The sequence below is a fragment of the Pectinophora gossypiella genome, chromosome 5, assembly GCF_024362695.1.
Source record: "Pectinophora gossypiella chromosome 5, ilPecGoss1.1, whole genome shotgun sequence".
Lineage (NCBI taxonomy): Eukaryota > Metazoa > Arthropoda > Insecta > Lepidoptera > Gelechiidae > Pectinophora > Pectinophora gossypiella.
Window position 1 is genome coordinate 8,293,267 of NC_065408.1, and position 17,860 is coordinate 8,311,126.

The window sequence follows — 17,860 nt, forward strand, 5'->3', positions numbered from 1 at the left end:
CACATCGCTCCTCGCGCTAGCCGCCGCGCCTCCCCGCTCTGCCGCACCACGCGTCCGCTGGGCGCGTCGCGCGGGCCGCGGGCCAGGCCCGCGAGCCTGCTGCTGCTGGCCGCGTGGCTGGCGGCCGCCGTCGCCGACCTGGCCTGTCCGCAGGAGCCACCGGCGGCGCAGGTCGCGTGCGCCTCCTGCCGCTCGTACGAGAACGCGCGCGAACACAGCCTGCGAGTGATCCGCGAGAGCTTGCTGGCGAAGCTCGGGTTCACGCAGGCGCCGAACACGACGGGCCGGCAGCTGCCGCCGGTGCCAGCCGACCTCATGGAGCGCTACGAGCGCCGCCCGCCGCCGCCCGGCGTGCAGGCCGACGCGCCCTCCAACTCCCGCACGCTGGTCACTCACGTCGAGCAGGACGACTTCCTCGCCCGCACCGAGAACGTCCTTATCTTTGCGCGTTAGTATCAAAAGTTCTTAATTTTCCATCACACCAGTTATTAGTCCCATCCCATCATTTATCATCATGAAGCTAAGTTCGATGCCCCTAGCTCTAGTAACCTAACGTGCTAGACAGACAGACAGCGATGAATTATTACCGGTCACCGTTTTTTTGAAGTATTTTAATTGATCACAAGTTCCGAGACGGTACAATTTGGATCACACATAAAGTAGAGCATGACAAAAGGTTGCTCAAGTTCATTCAAAGCTTAAGAAACTTTTGCACGTGAAATCTACTGTATAGTCGACAGAGTTCATTGACAGGCACGTGTATAGCCTATGTGTTAGGCATTTCGTGGTCGTCTCACGCATTGTAAATTCTAATTAGATAGTGATTGGTTCAACATTGAAGAGCGCGATTGTTTGCAATACCGCGTAGAGTCGTTGAGATGGCAATCGCGATTGCCTGGGACAGGTCCTGAATAACAATATCTGCAACAGTTACTTAGGTAGTACAGTACATATGTGCTCTTTTTAAATGATCATGCATACATATATTATTTAGATTTCAAGTCAAACTTTGGGCAGTAGACAGCGTCTACCATTCGTTCAATACTAATAATGGTTTGGATGCTTACTTTATGTGGATCAAGTTATAAATAATATTCAGTGGTAATATAAAAACAAATTATGTCCATTACGGTTTTGGCGGATTTCATGAGATATCGAACAGAGTACCTACATAAAGGTGAAATAATTATTGCAATGCGTAAACGGGGCTATCTGAGTTCAAACAACTATGTAATCTGGTACCGTGAGCCAAAGGGGCTTCGACCGCTGCCGTCGATAACGCCTAGTACAGTGCGACTGAGCGATCAGCCAGTCGCTAATTGATGCTTATTATAATTTGTTAGCACAACAATAAGTGAAAAAGTCGCAACCGCCCCGGCTAGTCTGCAAGTGTCTCCGATGAGACCGTCTTTTAATTAAGTATGTTGCATTTAGGTACTTAAATTCTTCACGGAGATATACAAGTATGTCAGCAAAAACCAGCTTTCGATAACAGATACAAAGTTTAATTATAACATAGTGTGTATAAATAGTTTCTAGTGCAATGATAATGCTGTCGGTCATCCAAATTGCGACGCTTCTCACATCATTATAAAGTAACGCAAACTTATTCATTCGCATTGCATGCTTCTATAATCTTTCCGAATTATAGAAGCATTTTTAAAAAGTAATCTACTTAACATACGTACCTAATGATTAAGGAAAATACTAATAACATACTTACTTATCTACCGACGGCAATTTAATTTATTGTGCTATACAGCTTTTTTTATAAAACTAAGAAAAATACAATGTTATATTTGTAGCTGTTAATATTATATCTCGTAGCTACTGTGGGACTTAATTATTTTTAGCATATCATGTTGATAATAACTTATTATGTAGGTACTCGTGTCGGCCGATAGATACGTTGGTAATGAAACGAGAGGATGCAGTTCACTTGCACTCTCTCCTTTTAGTAAACGTTTTATTTGGATAAGTGTCTATATTTGTTTTTCAATATCAATTGATTATTAGAGGCTGAAAGAGTTGGAAAATTTATCAATTAGGCTGAAGAGTGCGTGGCCGCCACCACAAAACTTTTTGCTCAATTGAATAAATTTTCTAAATTGTGAGAGTTGTAAAAATGGTGATGGAAGATAGCATTTTTAAAGCATCACGGACCTTGTACCGGAGAGCGGCGTGCTCTAAGTTTGTAGGTACCACGTATTCCAAACTATAAGTAGGTCTGTAAGACACCAACCAGAAATTACCTAGTGTTCGATTTAAATACGTCAGCGCCCCAGTACATACTAATTGTGATAAGTAGGTAGGCAACTACTTAATCCTTTTGCAAGTTTTTTACGCAGTTCGTTAATAATAAAGAACGACTGTTGTACCTATACGGAATCGTAATGCGGGTAAAGTGACCCGGTAATTTTAATTGTGAATTGTATGTCAAAGTGTATCTTCCGTGTACGTCATAGCGTGATACGTAATCAGCGAAGTAAGGCGAGCTCAGCTTGGTGACAGCGGCACGGGCGCTGCCGACGAGTGGGCGTTTGCCGACGCTCCGTCTGTCGGCTCCGGACTCCGACACTGCCAAACACGGCCGGAGCCCGCTGTCCGAGGAACACTGCCCTCGACTAGTAATCGACCAGCCGTGCAAACGTCCCGCCCCCGTTTAACTGAGTGACACAATTCCTGACACATTACCTAATAATCCCGACGTACGCTACGATTTCGGAGCGTCATTGCAATTTTAGATTGATCACTCCCGCTTCACAGACGCATGTTCCGAGATATTAGCGAAAATGTATCTAGGTGTCACCCGTTCCACTGGTTACAATTACCTCCAACTCATCCTGACCTAACCTACAGACAATACGGATCTTTCTCTGATCCAGCGACACGTCAGTGTACTTACAGAGAGATAAGAGAAATGGGATTTTCCTCTCTATATGCATAGACTCATACATTATTTTCTCGTTCCTAGACCGCATATATACTCGTTATAAATATCCCACGAATGACCGTGATTAAAATCAATTACTTTAATTTTGTGAAAAGAGCGACATCCTCCCAAAATGTTACACATAATTGACATTTTGGTTATCGCACCAAACGATCGCAAAACATTATTGAAATATATTACCCCTAAATTGTTTCACAATTCATATTGTATGAGCTTTAATTATGCTGTCAAAATGCATTACCGATTTCGTTTAGTTGGAGAAGTAGGTACGAGTCGACCAAATAGTATCTTCCTACCCCTAATTGAATTGCATTCTACATATTTTTGATAAATATTCTAATTTAAGTACTTAAGAATTTAAAGCAAGGACGTGGTCCTGTTACCGAGACCGTGTCTTCAAATTATTTATTTTATAATTATTATTTTTTGCTTTGGTTCTTGTGACGGAATCACTTTAAATAGGTATACCTTAGCAACAATCATGCAATATAATCAAAGTTCTGGCTACAAATGTTCTGTTTTTATGTTACAGTGTGTATGCTCGTTTGCGTAGTTAATTTGGAGTTTTGCAGCGACTAGAGGTTCCTGAATTTACCTGACAGCCGGTGTTTACCAACACGAAAACACGATTAGGCTAAATTGCGGAATGAAGGAATATTAGAGGCAGAAACAGCCATCAGATAAACAGCAAATCGGTAGTACACGAGAAAGTAAGACTATAAACATCACCTCAGATTATTAAGTACGGTAAGTATCTTTTAAATAATTACGGTAATCATAAATGGATACTGAATCATTGTCATAGTTTAATTATATTGGGCGTGCTGAATTTCAGTTTTGGTTGAGACATAGACAAGACAGTCAAGACACCCCTTACGTCCGTTAAGGGAGCGCGTACCTAAAATTTGTTTACATACCAAAGGACTTTTAAGAACTCTATAAGTTGGTATACTACCCATGAGGTTGTGTATTGTTGTTACTTACTAAAATTTCGTTTTTATATTGCAGCTTTGAATACGGCAGATGAATATAGAGAAGCTGCGGTAGAGGCGAACGGAGCGAACAGTGCGTGTCCACTCAACGAGCCACTTGCAGCAGATCGATTGTTTTGGCTGCTCGCAGTCACCTTAATTGCCCATGAATCAAGATGGCTCGACCGCATTTGTATACCCGCACTCCAGACATATTATCCCACTATTAAATCCCAAACCAGAATTCTAAATAGCATAAGTTTCAACTGTCTGAGATAGGAAAGATTTTAGTTACCTTCGTTTGCTTAACTAGATTTCCAGCCTTTTGCGTATAAGTATATTCTGCACGGTTGGGGGGCATTTGCGGATATCTCGAGTGCGGAAAGCGCATCCTATACACAGTTGCGAATATGTCATCTCATTGTACCGTGCGAAACTCCTGCGCAGCTGAGCCCGCATGCGTCGACCACCCTCGAACAAAACTGAGCAATCAACCCGTGCATGTCCATGCTTCACAATAAACGTTATCCAAACAAAACAGTCAGTTTAGACAACCCTAGCCGAAAGATATATTATTATTGGTCAGAGTTTAATAACTGACGACCTTGCTCTCACAGTGCACGCGTTTGATATAATTTGGTTAGTGCTTTTAGGAAGGCGACCGAAACTTTATACCTACAATAATTTGAATTTAGGTATGTCTCCGTTATCTTTATATGAAGTTGAGTCGTTCCTTTATTAATAAATTACGACTAAAATAAAACGATCTTGGCTTTATCGGGTTTTGATGGTCATAACACATACTAGAGTCAGTTTATAAAAATATGTGACTTCTTTGAGAAATTATCAAAGCATCTAGGTACTCGTGTAATTTAAACAAAACATAAATTTTATAAACCTAATAGTATCTCGTGATTGGTGTAACGTGGTTGCGGTGTACAGTGTGCCCTTGGCGAGGCTTAACGCGAACCAGATACGTTGTTGATAAACTAAAGTTAACACGAGTTTGTCACGATTGTACAGGGGTCGTTAGCGACCCGCAGGTTATTGAACAGTTTTGGCACTTCCTTTCACTATGCAAACATCAGCAGGCACCTTGACACTAGAGGTTGTTAACCGGTGCATTAGACGGAGCACAATTGAGGCCAGTGTGTGAGCGAGTTCAAGAGCAATTTAGGTTCCGTAGGTCAGTTCGCCAAAGGTAACCTTGACATTGACCACAAAAAAGAACACCTGGGGCGACGATTTCAACGCAGTGTTAACGTAAACTAACATGCGATAGTTTTTAGTCGGGCGTGACCTCGCAGTTCGTTGAGATAACAATATATTTTATTAGATAAACTAACATCATCCAAGAAGCCCATTATCCTATAATAAGGTATGCAGTGTTATTAGCTCTCTAGTCTCGACTAATGGAGTAAATACTAGATCTTTCGTTGCATTCACGATCTATTTATTTACTACCGTATAGTAGTAGATATTAACAGAACTCGCAAAGCAGACGGATTATCTGCGTGTGTGAATTTCTAGATCTATTTATAGTTATTAAGACAGTAGGGAGCTGAACCACACGAAGTGCACGAGTGTGCAAACATCACACGCAATGGGGCAATAACTCGTCACAACTTCTTTCATGCTATAAACCGATCGAAAATAGCGCCACTTGCATTTTAGTAAGCCGTCGGGACATAATTCCAGGAGATACAAGACCGCAGACAGAAATAAAAGAAACAGTTCATAAATTAAATAAACTGACGCGTTGCCGGCAATAACCTTCTTGTCCTGCTTTCATCGAGGGCTGGGTCAGATTTAGCACACAGATCACGTGAAATATTAAATACAAAATTGCACGACTATTAGCAATAGATTATATAAAAATGTATTATCAAAAATAAAATGGACGTAATCATTCCTTCCTATAAAAAGATTGCGTCTATTTTCGTGCATTTATTAGTCAAGAACCATCCATTTGTTTTAATCGGCAGTATGTAGAGTCAGTACCACGACATTACTCAATTGCTGTTGGTACAATCTTGTTGCACCCCTATTTTGAGTCGTTCAAGAAAAAGAGGATGTACGATAATGCGTGATTGTTGATTGCAATGTGCACTTTGCATCAATGCAGTCAGGACGTCGATTTCAATTTAAACACGTCCTGCTTTCTCAACTTATTCTTGTTATTGTAAGGGGTAATTTTTTTAAACCACTATCACATCCTGTGTTCATGATCTCTGGTTACTGTTATCAGGATGTGATTATGGGTAATAACAGGTCTCGTTAGGTACTTCAACTTTAAAAGTGTTAATGTTTTTCCTCAATTGATTCTGAACAAGTTGCAACTGTTGATATTTAGTTAGTGGACCTTACTCTGGTTAATACATTTCACGTAGAATTAGTTACCTATAATATTAAACACGGAGTAAGTATCCATTACAACAAATTTGTATTACCTATACTTCGAACATTTTAAAAAATAATTAAGCATGAAGACGTGTACCTAACTATACATAAGCTGGGTCAATTAAACTTACTTGAATAATTCATGAGTAAGCTTGCATTGTTTATTTTTTGTCTTCATTGTGCATTGTTTTAGATTCAACATAACTAGGTACCTACTCAATACCATGAAAATATATGGCGTGACTGGTTTTGGTAAGTCCTGAGCTCTATCCTCGCTCAGTTCTGCAGGAGAAGAATTTAACAATATTTGGGTACCTAGTCAAAATTAAGGAAAATAAGGAAGAGGAACAGGAGGTAGTGGGTAAAGTAAGGAATGCGTACGACTTGTAAGCACTGCCTATTAGAGTATCCCTAGCTAACAACATCCGGTCAAGTAGTGGATGCAATCAATTGCCATCCGAGGGATATACCTATACCTACAATAAGTCACGCTAACAAAAAAAAATGCCACATGCTTAGCTACCACACATAGCTTCATCGAATATGTAAAGGAAATTACCACCACCAGACCGGAGCTAAGCTTAAAACAAACGATCCTACATGTGATTAGTACTCCATTGATTTCGAATAACTATTTAGATAAAAACCACATTCGATGGTGGAAAAGCTACCTTAGTGAAAGGACTAGGTGGATCCTACGGTGCAACCAATAAATCCAGCTACAAAACAAACGACACGAAAACGGCGCGAAAATATCATTCGAACTAGAGGAAGTAGGTATGCATCGCTTGTTGCTATGGCCGCGTAAATTGAAACATAGTTGGGTTGGTAGAGTCTAATCTCAACAATCAAAAACCTGTGATCTTGCTGACAATGCGCTCCGTCCAATGGTACATGATTTATATAAAATTATGCTCGAGTTGAAAAAGACGCCTATTTTCCACCGGGGTAAGCAGAATAGAATATAATGAAAAAGAAAAGGTACTTAGGCACCTATACATATAAATCGATTTCGTGTCCTGGGTGATAGTCAACTACCTAGCGTTCCGCCCGCGACGTCTCGGTAAGTACCTTCTTTAAATCCGTCTGCGAAGTATTTTGTTCATCTTTCGATATACTATATACATCTAAAATATGTCTGGGACTTTGGCCGTGAAAAGGTAATAGGAAACAGTTACTTTTGCAAATTATACATACCTAGTTTTTTTATAGTGAATGTGATGCGTCTTTTTTACCGCATCTCTCTGTATGTTGGGTGATCCACCGGTATTTTACCGCTAGGTCGTCCGACATATGCTTGTGGAGCTGAGGCATGCCTTTCTGGCAGTAGACAGCACAGAACAGAAATAAATGGTGCTTTTGGTGTTAGAGGCCAAGATCCACGTCGCGCGTCGGGTCGCTGCGCCTCGGGATTCTGACTTACTACTTAGTAATTCGTAGAATGTTGGTAATAATGAAGGAAGTAAATAATATTGTGGAAAAAGTTACCAAAACCACCTCCTGGAACTCATACACTTTCGTGAAAGCAACACAACAATAGAAGCAAGAAAATATTTTATGCGAAATTTGTTTCTACTGAACGCATCCTTTTTTTTTTTTTTTTTGTTTTTGTTTTCCCCGAAGGGTAAGGCAAAGGGAACTATGCCCATACAGCCATGTCTTACGTATTTTTTTTTCTTGATGATTAATGAAATGATGAAAGGTGATGAATGATGATGATGAAACCTAAGCCCCCACCCTCGGAGTAGACTCCTACTCCGAACCCCAAACGAATTAACTCAAAAGTCCGCATAAACTTTTGAGCTATGAAGCGGCTTCCCAGCACGAAGCGAAAATAGGCAGATACACTTTGTTCATTGAATACTCCAATATAATAACACTCGCGAATGTCTTCTGACTAACTTAATGCGATCATTAACCACAAAACACCACTTCGTATTAATTATTTAGATTACTCAATGAAGAAAGCAACTGTCCCGTTCCCGTTTCCCGCCGAAAAGCCCCTGAACGCATCCGTATAAAACTGTCAGTGAATGAAATGTCATTTTGTATGTCCATAGTGTTCATATAGCTCTATTGCCAAATGTATTACGACTGTGCTTTACACTGCCACTATGCTGCATATTTTTGAATACACAAAACAGTGAAAAAGGGTAGTACTTGGGTAGTACAGATTTCAATTATTATATTTTACCATTTATAAAGCTACGGAAACACGAGTGTCGGGCGATATTATCGTTATCGTAGTTTGTAACCTATTAGTAAATTCAAGTTTATAGTTATTTTATATTAATGACGACAGTAATTGAACAGAAAATATGGAAATATGAGAATTTTATGTCTTTCTGTCTGCCATTTCGTTGGTATAAAGCTTGTAAGTTACATAATATGGTATTAGTTTCCTTGAACAGTTGGATCAGGTGACAATGAGTAAAATGTTCGCAAAGAATTCCTGTTTTCACATATCTTCACTAGTGAAGTACCATTGGAAGCGTTGTAATCAGTGTATAAAGTTATTATCGTCAAACGCACCAGAATTATCATTATCCAATGAAGAGCCTTGGCAGATATATTCACAGAAGGTGGCAGATGGAACATTGGTCAAAGATGCACACCAAGAAAAAGTAGTGAAAGAGCTCCAAAAAGTATATCAAGAAATTATAGCGTTTGACAGGCCCATTATAAAACCACAAAACAGTACATTTTTAAACTTTTTTAAAAGAATTGAGCCACAAAAAATTATAGCTCCTAAAGGGCTTTATATCTATGGCAGTGTTGGTGGAGGGAAAACAATGTTGATGGATTTATTTTATGATACAATTCCGGTAAGTATTCCTATTTCATTGATACATAAATGTAAAAATGGTTATTAATGTCTTTTAGATTTGACCGAGCCAGCTTATCATAAATCAATTATTTTTAGATCAAAGAAAAGTTGAGAGTTCACTTCAATTCATTCATGTTGAATATACACGCTAGAATACATGAATTGAAAATTAAGTCTGGAAAAGGAGCAAGTTCATTTCGCGAAGGGGGTCCTAAACCATTTGATCCTATTCCCCCAGTTGCAGCAGATATCACACAAGAGTCATGGCTCATTTGCTTTGATGAGTTTCAGGTGAGTTATAAAACTTTATAAAAATATAAAATATTTGACAGAGCTGTAGTATAGCAAAATATAGTAGAAGGTGGTCAACTATTTTTACTAAATGTATCTTGATGGCTAAAGACATAAAAAAAAATTAAACAAATAAAATTGTATTTAATGCAAGATTTATAAATAGGTTGCACAAATATTGTAAAGTATACCATAATAATTAATGTATGAGTTATTGACTTATTGTTGTATTTTATTTACAGGTAACAGACATAGGTGATGCAATGATTTTAAAACGTTTGTTTACTCAGTTGTTTGATAATGGATGTGTTGTGATAGCCACAAGTAACAGAAAACCTGATGATTTGTACAAAAATGGGTTACAAAGATCTAACTTTTTGCCTTTTATTCCAATATTAAAAGCACATTGCGGTGTTATTCAGTTAGATTCTGGAATAGACTATAGGTTACGTGGTATGGGCAACAAGTACAGTAAATACTTTTTGTAAGTATTATTTTGTTTAATTTCCATACTTGTTTCAGTATGGTATTAAAAGAACACATTTAAATAGCAAATGTTATCTGTTGCAGAAATAGTGAGTTAACCCCAGACAACAATGCAGTGAACAATTTATTTAAATTTCTCATATCAAAGGAGACTGACACAGTCAGACCTCGTGTTATAAATATTATGGGCAGAAATGTCAAGTTTGCTAAAGCTTGTGGGAGGGTTTTAGATTCTACTTTCGTGGAATTGTGTGATAGAGTAAGTTCAATGTTTTTCTGTGGTGGCTGATAACGAAATAATTTTCTAGTAGTTGGCTTAAATAAATTGTACCTTTATGTTCTCATAACAAGTCAATTAATTAATGTTTTTGTATTTTGTTATATTATCTTAATAATTATAATTCTTGTTTTTCAGCCTCTTGGTGCTAGTGATTACCTTGTGATATCTAAGACTTTCCACACTGTATTCATAAGGGATTTACCCCAGTTGTCTATAATTCGTCATAGATCTCAGTTGAGGAGATTCATTACTTTAATTGACACATTGTATGACAATAGAGTGAGGGTATGTACCTATTTCTAAATGCCGTCATTCATTCAGTTTGAGTGTACTTTAAGTCGTAAACGTGTCGTCATTTACAGGTTGTCATATCAGCAGATGTTGAGCCAAAGGAACTTTTGTCATTGGATGAAATTGATGAAGTTGGTGACTCAGACAGAATGTTAATGGATGATTTGAGAATTACAAAAGATTCTGTAAGTATTTTGATCATCCAAATTAAGAATCAGTCATCCAACTATCAGCAAATGTATTGGTAGAACAATAGAATGGCGTAAGCATCTTTAAAGACTACGATTATAGTTTTTGATGTCTAATGATGTGCATTCTTTATAAATCGACCAGTAGTAATAGCACCATTCTGGAGAAGGATAGTTGCCATTATACGACTCATTTTATGATTGCTTTCAGGAGGATGCAAAAGCTGCGATATTTACAGGCGAAGAAGAAAGATTCGCGTGTGAAAGGTGCCTTTCTAGAATAATGGAAATGCAGACGGACGAATACTGGGAAAAGTGGGGAAAGCATATAAATTGACGATTTATTGTAGTTAGAACAATATCTAGCAAATTAACATATTTCATGCTACTTACAAAGATTTTGCACTTTCATATTATGCTAAGTTACCTTAGGTTGTACTGAGTTCCAAGCAATAACTGATACTCAATTACGTTATTTATTTGCCATATAATTATAGAGTAGTAAAAAAAGTATTGTTTGTAAACTTTTTCTTATTCTTATTTTTAAGCGGACGTAACTAGGTAAAAGAATTTCGTTGTATTTGTTGACGTTAAAAAATGAGATTTTGCGCTTAAAAAGTATTAGCTAACATTCTGATTATTTATATACTTAATAATTTTAGCAATTGTTACTTTAGTACATTCATACACATTTAAAGTAGTACGCGAGGAGAATTAGCGGAATAAGCGGAGATGTTACAATGCAGCTAATACCTACACCTCACCAATTATACGTTAGTTATAGTTGTCGAGGCCCATGTTTGAAAAATCATCGTAAAGGATTTACAAAGATATATGAGTTTTCTTATCTGCTAGACGAGACATCGCTTGGCGTAGTTAACACAAATTGTACAATAAGCTATTCAATCAAAAATTAAATGTTTTGATATTTTGGGGGCATTTAGTTCTGCATTGTGCAATCTCCATTAATTATGTTTTTGTGGTCATATTAAGAAATAATTTATTTTGTTAATTTATTTTATTATTAATAAAAAACGTTTGCGTGAATTGGGTTGGCATTATTTTTAAATTACCTTGTTTTTATTACAAGTAGACTTACGACGTTTTCGATAAAGTTACTGTAGCTGTGTAATACTAATGGCATACTTACTTCATCTGGTTACTTGTGGCCGACCTTAACCCATTAGGGAATACAGGTGTGAGTTTACGTAACGTTATACGCAAGGAAAGTTCAATCAATATTAACATTACCCATCTGATCAATATCCGCGGGTTATCGAGCAAAAGCACGAAGAAAAACGAAATTCTCTTATGACGTTTTATTTATAACATTTTCTCTTACCTATAATCTAATCGTACATATGACTGTAGTACTCCTGGTAGACTTGTATATAGGTCTCCTTCTCTGCGGGCGTCATCTGGGCGATGACGTCATCGTCTATGCTGGTCAAAGGAACGGCCTTGCCGTTCACCATCACCGTAGGGGCGTTGTCATCCGAGTCGGAATCCTCGCTCTCCATTTCAGCTGGAAAACATTCCAGAATTATTATGTTATGTTGAATTATTGCTTGTTTCGATGGAGCTGTGGTAGCCCAGTTGGAAGGACGCTCCAATCCCATCACGGGCCTAAACCAATGATATTCGAATTCATGTTTGGATCATAAATTACTATGACGTGCTCGGTGAAGGAAAACATCGTGAGGAAACACACATTCTTCCCGAGAAATGCGTCTTGTAAGCATGTGACCTAACCTGTAATGGGATGGTTTTCACTTTGCTGGGTGCAAGTTCAGACAGGTAGTCGCTTCTGTAAAAAGCCGGACCTGTCAAATCTTTAGGTTAGGTAAGCGGACCCTGTGAAAAACTGGACTAAGCTAGGGAGATGACGGACCCATTGGGCAGTGACTGATTTCAATGAAACTAATTGACAACTCAATAATTGTATGCAGATACTGCGACGGGACTTGTTTCATGGCGCGGACTCTATATAGGTTGTGAGAAGCTGCAGTAGTTTTGGGTGGATGAGACGTTCGTTATTTCATCATCATCAGCCCATTAACGTCCCCACTGCTGGGGCACGGGCCTTCCCTATGGATGGGTAGGGAGATCGGGCCTTAAACCATCACGCTAATGCAGCCGGGACCAACGGCTTAACGTGCCTTCCGAAGCACGGAGGAGCTCGAGATGAAAACTTTTTTTTTGTGGTCACCCATCCAATGGCCGGCCTTTGCGAAAGTTGCTTTACTTCAACAATCGCAGACCGAGTGCGTTAACCGCTGCCGCCACCGAGTTCGTTATTTAAAAAATGTCAATTCATAGTGTAACCATGTTACCTACTGAATAAAGATATTTTTGAACTTGTGTACTGTGAAATTTGTTGAACGTGACCTCACTGTTGATGATTCTTCTCACATTCTCTCTTATGTTTTTGTCATCGCATCATTACCATATTTTATCGCCTCAAGGCTATTTGATTGCTATTAAAATAATTGCTTTTTTTGGTCTTGAATATCTACACCATTGCCTTACCCCATGCTGTTGATCTATAATTCTCATACTATATGGTTGTTAATTAACAGTACACTTACCCACAGCAGGCAATTCGTCTTTGAGTTTGTACGGGTCTTTTGATTCGTTATCGCTGGAATCTGAGCTTTCATCTTTCAAGGCATTCGTAGCCGAGGTTCCTGCAAAGGGATAATGTAAGTTCAATACAGATTTGATGACAGTTGCACAGGATGGCGTGAAAGAGAAGAGGTCTATACTCAGCAGTGGCTGGCTGAATAGATAGTATATGACCAATACTGCTTTGCCGTTTGCAGCACAACTCCCATAATATAATAACCTCATCTTCTATCGTGTAAGTTGAGAGGTGGAGTACCAACGCCATTAACCCTGGTGTCAGAGTTACTATTGCGCCGCCAAAGGCCCCTGACTCATGTAAGGACTACTTACTTACATCAGTAAGCAGTAACCGGGACCAACGGATCATCTTACTTTCGGGTAATCAGGTTATCAGCCTGTAATGTCCTAACCAAACTAGGGACCACAAAGTAATTTTTGTGGTATGTCCCCACCGGGAATTGAACCCGGAACCTCCGGATCGCGCTCAACGCTCAACCACTGGACCTCGGAGGTCGTCCCTCATAATAACAATACACATATATAGTTGTAAAACTATTCATCCTAACTTTTGGATCGAATAATATAAAAAAACCAACAATATTTTAGTTGTGATACAAACGCGAGGTGGCCGCGACGTGTCACTACCAGCAAGTACGTAAATAAGTACCTACACTTACCGTCGTGAGATAACTGCGTCTAACTTAAAATTAAAAAAAGAAAAACAAATCTTAAAATAAATAGTGCATCTGGGGGGTTAAAAAAGGCCACATCGAAGCAATTCATCTAAAAAAGCAAAATTGCAATTTGTCATTTGCGCATATAAAATTAAGTGCGCAATGCAATCAAATGTCAAACAGCAATATTGCTTTCTTAGATGAATTGCTTTGACGTGGCCTTTTTCACCCCATTTTACCTGTATTTTGTTTCTCGTGAGCCAGTAAGACAGACATAATGTCGTCGTTCTTCTCTTTGCCGGCAACTTTGGCGTTGCTTGCGTTGCTCGCCGCTTTCTCCAACGCAGCGTCTGCCGATTGCGCGTTTTCGTTCTGAAAAAATGACAAAGTATTAGACTACAACCATAGAATATGGAATAATACTACGTATAGAATGGCAACTCTCCGCTCCCCACCAGCGGCTGAGCTAGGTTTAGCTCACCCCCCCTGGAACATAGTTTGGACTTGAATCGTAAGTATAGTCTCAGACGTCACACACACAGATGCGCGTGTAAGATAACGTGTAGAGTGTGTGTAAAACGAGGATGTTTAAAAAAATCTGCTTCCGGCACCGCCTCTATTACATTAATACAGGGTGTTAGTGACATCATAACGAAAACTTTTCATAAATTTTCCGGCAAGAAACTCCACTTGATACCAACACAGAATCGTGGTCTGAATCATCCCCGCTCAGTATTTGTTATGGTGTTACCACATCCCGGACACTTCTTACATACAAGTCACGCGCACAGGCGCCTGGCTAAAATACGATTGAAGACTAAAGTAAGACTGAGGGGGTGAAGTAAACCTAGCTCAGCCGCTGGAGGGGAGCGGAGAGTTGCCGTACTATAGGTACGAAGTATTCCTTATTGTATGGTATAACTGAAATGGTACCTGGTCGTTGGTAACGATGGTGCTCTCGACCATCCAGACGGGGCGCTCCTTGCGCTGCGCTGCGGCGTCGGCGTTGGTATCCGTCTCGCCGATAGTAACATCCACGCGTGTCTCCTCCACCGCCAGCCCCATGTTCCGTGTAGCTTCACCCGACCATTGCTCGCCTGAAGGCCGCGCTAGTGGCTGCTTTGATGTCAATCTGGTTCAAGAGAAGATTGAGTTATAATTGTGAGTAAAGGTTGAGTCTTCAGTAGCCAAGAAGTAATCGATCAGTACTATTCTACAGCCTATATAACATATATAAACAGCCTACATACATACTACCACATATAATTATAATTGCTGGGTATAGGCATCCCCTTAGGCTGCCTCTCCACCGGAGTAGCGAAATGGAGAAATATTAACCAATACAGGGTTGCGAACAGGTTTGTTCAATCCTATTGGTTAATATTTCTCCGTTCCGCTCCGGTGGACAGGCTGCCTTATACCACCGGAAAGTGGCGTCCAAAAGGTGCGCTTTCTATTTTGTATGGAGCCGGTTCTACGTGAGTTAACTACCGGAATTTGCGGCGGAGACATGATGAAAAAAAAGACGCGCCTCGATTCTAGCAGTGCGTGTTGCACCTAAAGTTTTCATCCTACCTTTTTCTTCTATCGTGTGAGTTGTGAGGTGGATTACCAACCTCGTCAACCCGAGGGTTGGCAGCTCAATAACCCTGACACTGGTAAAAAATTAAATGTAATGGCTCATGTAACGACTACATAGTACATACTTACTAAAATAGTAGCCGGAACCAACTGCTTATCGTGCACGGTTAAGCACGGATCAACTTACAGACAATCGGGTGATGTAATGACCTAACCAAACAGAGTGTTTTTTGTGATATGTTCCCACCGGGAATCGAACCCGGGACCTCCGGTCGTGAGCCCAACGCTCAACCACGGAGGCTGTTACAACCTACCTAAGGAGGCACTTGAAACAAAAACGTGATGTTATTCCTTACCCTCTGATAGTGTTAATATCCACAGGTTCAGGCTCCAATATCTCCGGTGCCAGTTTGATTCCTTCCACTTCTCGCAGGAGTATGTACAGAGGCTCCAACTGTTCGTTATATTTGGCCAACAGTAACCTCGAGTCCTTCTTCGGTAGCGCCGATTGGTCCTCTTCGACGACTTGATTACAAAATGTACACCGGAATTCTTGAGTCATCATGTCATAAAGTTGATCCGCCTAAAAGTTGATCATCATCTTTAATTTAAGAGCCACACTCTTGTGTAAAAGTTAACAGATACTTAAATGGGTAAGGAAAGGACGTATTATATTAACTTATATAGCAAAGCCTGGGGTCTGTTTACAAACCGTAAGAGGTTCTATTCCTATACGAAAGCCCCATAGGCACAGAATGAGGTGCGATTTTGATCGAAGCGAATATTATTATGAATCGACAAAGCTCTAGATTGCGAAAAAATACCAGCAACATTTAAATAATTAATCACTTGGTACACCGGCTTGCTTCTGAAACGAAGAAGCGCCAGTTCGAACCCCTGTGCCGGACTTATACCAATGACTTATTAATTTATGTTAGTCTCGACCATTATAGACTGCAACACGGCTCATCGCATATCACGTTGGTCTAACTAGAAAGCTCGATGAGGTGGGGTACTTAGTTCATCTTGCGATGAATGTTCTGACTACGTTCTGACTGTATTGTCATGACTGGTTTGATCTCTTGGCAGAGAAAAGGGCCAGGCGACACGAAAGTGGCACAGGACCTCCAGCCTTGTCTACATCTGCAGAGCGTGTGGTAGACCTTACCGCTATCACATTGACTTATTTATATACGTAGTCATGAAAAAAGGGCCTTCTAGACACTCTATAAATCATCTGGAAACGATGTATGATGCGTGATGATGACTGATAAATACTTACCTCGAGGTCTGTGAAGGTCTTCCCACATGCGGGACACTTGAAGCTCGCGCGGCTGGTGGCGTCGCGTTCCTCCGTCTCCATCCGTTTGCGCATCAGGTCTAATTTGTACTTCACCACGTTCACAAACGTCTTGTAATTTATAAAGTAATAGTTCACTTTCTGTGCCTTGCCATCGGGACCTGGAGATTGGAATGGTAGTTGAAGGGGACATACTTATAGTTAAGATGTTTAGTGTCTATAATAAAAGTGTGCCTTAATTGGTACATAAGGTAACCAATAACCCTCACGTTTTAGTAGGTAAATTAATTTTCTCGCTTGTGTATAAACAAACGAGGTTCTCAGAAATAAAGTAATATATTTTACTTATCAGGTAGCTGTTGTACTTGCAATAACAACAGTCCAGATTTGCTCGTGCGTTATAAGATTTGTGTTGTAGGCTAGACAAATATTTATAAATGTTTACTTTATCGACAGTTCGATGCTACGCAGATGGGTAAGTGGGCGTTAACCTTCGGCGTTGACCGAAGAGCTTTTGCAAAAATGCTTGCACATTACCTGTTTCCATTTTTAATCTGACTTGTATAAATTTATCGTTTTTCAACGTTGCTATTCTGGCTCTTAGCATTTTGCGTTCGAATTTTAACAGTTCGCAAATATCGTCTTCCTTCATACCTGGTAAAAAAACGGTGGGATTTAATGGTAGCACAATATAATGAAGTTATATCACGTAAGTACATGTAAGATCACGCCTTCTTCAGCTTGGGGTAGGCAGAGATCCCTGATAAACACTTTATAAGAGTGAAACAGCGTTTTAGGTAAGAAAAGGTGCAGTACACTTACAAGGGTTTCTGACTAACATGTCGACGATAAGGGCATCTTCTATCGTGTAGAACCCCCGGACGACAAGCCGAGCCAAATGTTTCAAACTACTGGGCACCTCTGTTACTAGGCGCTCCTCAGTCATATTACCTGTAATTTCATATTATAATTAAGTAAACTATTTGTGAAGAT

The 17,860-nt window shown here is 39.7% G+C and overlaps 3 protein-coding genes and 1 long non-coding RNA gene across 5 annotated transcripts in view; 3 read left to right on the forward strand and 1 right to left on the reverse strand.

Moving 5' to 3' along the window:
- Nucleotides 1–17,860, forward strand: part of LOC126366765 (rab-like protein 3) — a 26,556-nt gene continuing 8,696 nt past the window's right edge. The window contains exon 1 of the mRNA XM_050010006.1: nt 1–448. Coding sequence (XP_049865963.1) covers nt 316–448 — 133 coding nt within the window. The 5' untranslated portion in view covers nt 1–315. The remainder of the gene's footprint in view (nt 449–17,860) is intronic.
- On the forward strand, nt 455–6,474 carry LOC126366812 (uncharacterized). Its single transcript, XR_007566392.1, has 2 exons — nt 455–3,700; nt 3,962–6,474. It is a non-coding gene; the product is annotated as an uncharacterized LOC126366812 (long non-coding RNA).
- LOC126366740 (putative ATPase N2B) lies at nt 8,313–11,734 on the forward strand. Its single transcript, XM_050009974.1, has 7 exons — nt 8,313–9,149; nt 9,248–9,442; nt 9,685–9,926; nt 10,013–10,187; nt 10,344–10,493; nt 10,571–10,684; nt 10,899–11,734. The coding sequence occupies exons 1-7, from the start codon at nt 8,751–8,753 to the stop codon at nt 11,022–11,024; spliced, it is 1,401 nt and encodes a 466-aa protein (XP_049865931.1). The 5' UTR covers nt 8,313–8,750; the 3' UTR covers nt 11,025–11,734.
- Nucleotides 11,992–17,860, reverse strand: part of LOC126366743 (general transcription factor IIE subunit 1) — a 10,787-nt gene continuing 4,918 nt past the window's right edge. For both annotated transcript variants that reach the window (XM_050009979.1, XM_050009980.1), the window contains exons 2-9: nt 17,690–17,818; nt 17,405–17,521; nt 16,850–17,028; nt 15,924–16,150; nt 14,920–15,118; nt 14,226–14,358; nt 13,276–13,374; nt 11,992–12,212 (exon numbers count right to left, since the gene is read on the reverse strand). In XM_050009979.1, coding sequence (XP_049865936.1) covers nt 12,037–12,212; nt 13,276–13,374; nt 14,226–14,358; nt 14,920–15,118; nt 15,924–16,150; nt 16,850–17,028; nt 17,405–17,521; nt 17,690–17,813 — 1,254 coding nt within the window. In that variant the 5' untranslated portion in view covers nt 17,814–17,818 and the 3' untranslated portion in view covers nt 11,992–12,036. The remainder of the gene's footprint in view (nt 12,213–13,275; nt 13,375–14,225; nt 14,359–14,919; nt 15,119–15,923; nt 16,151–16,849; nt 17,029–17,404; nt 17,522–17,689; nt 17,819–17,860) is intronic.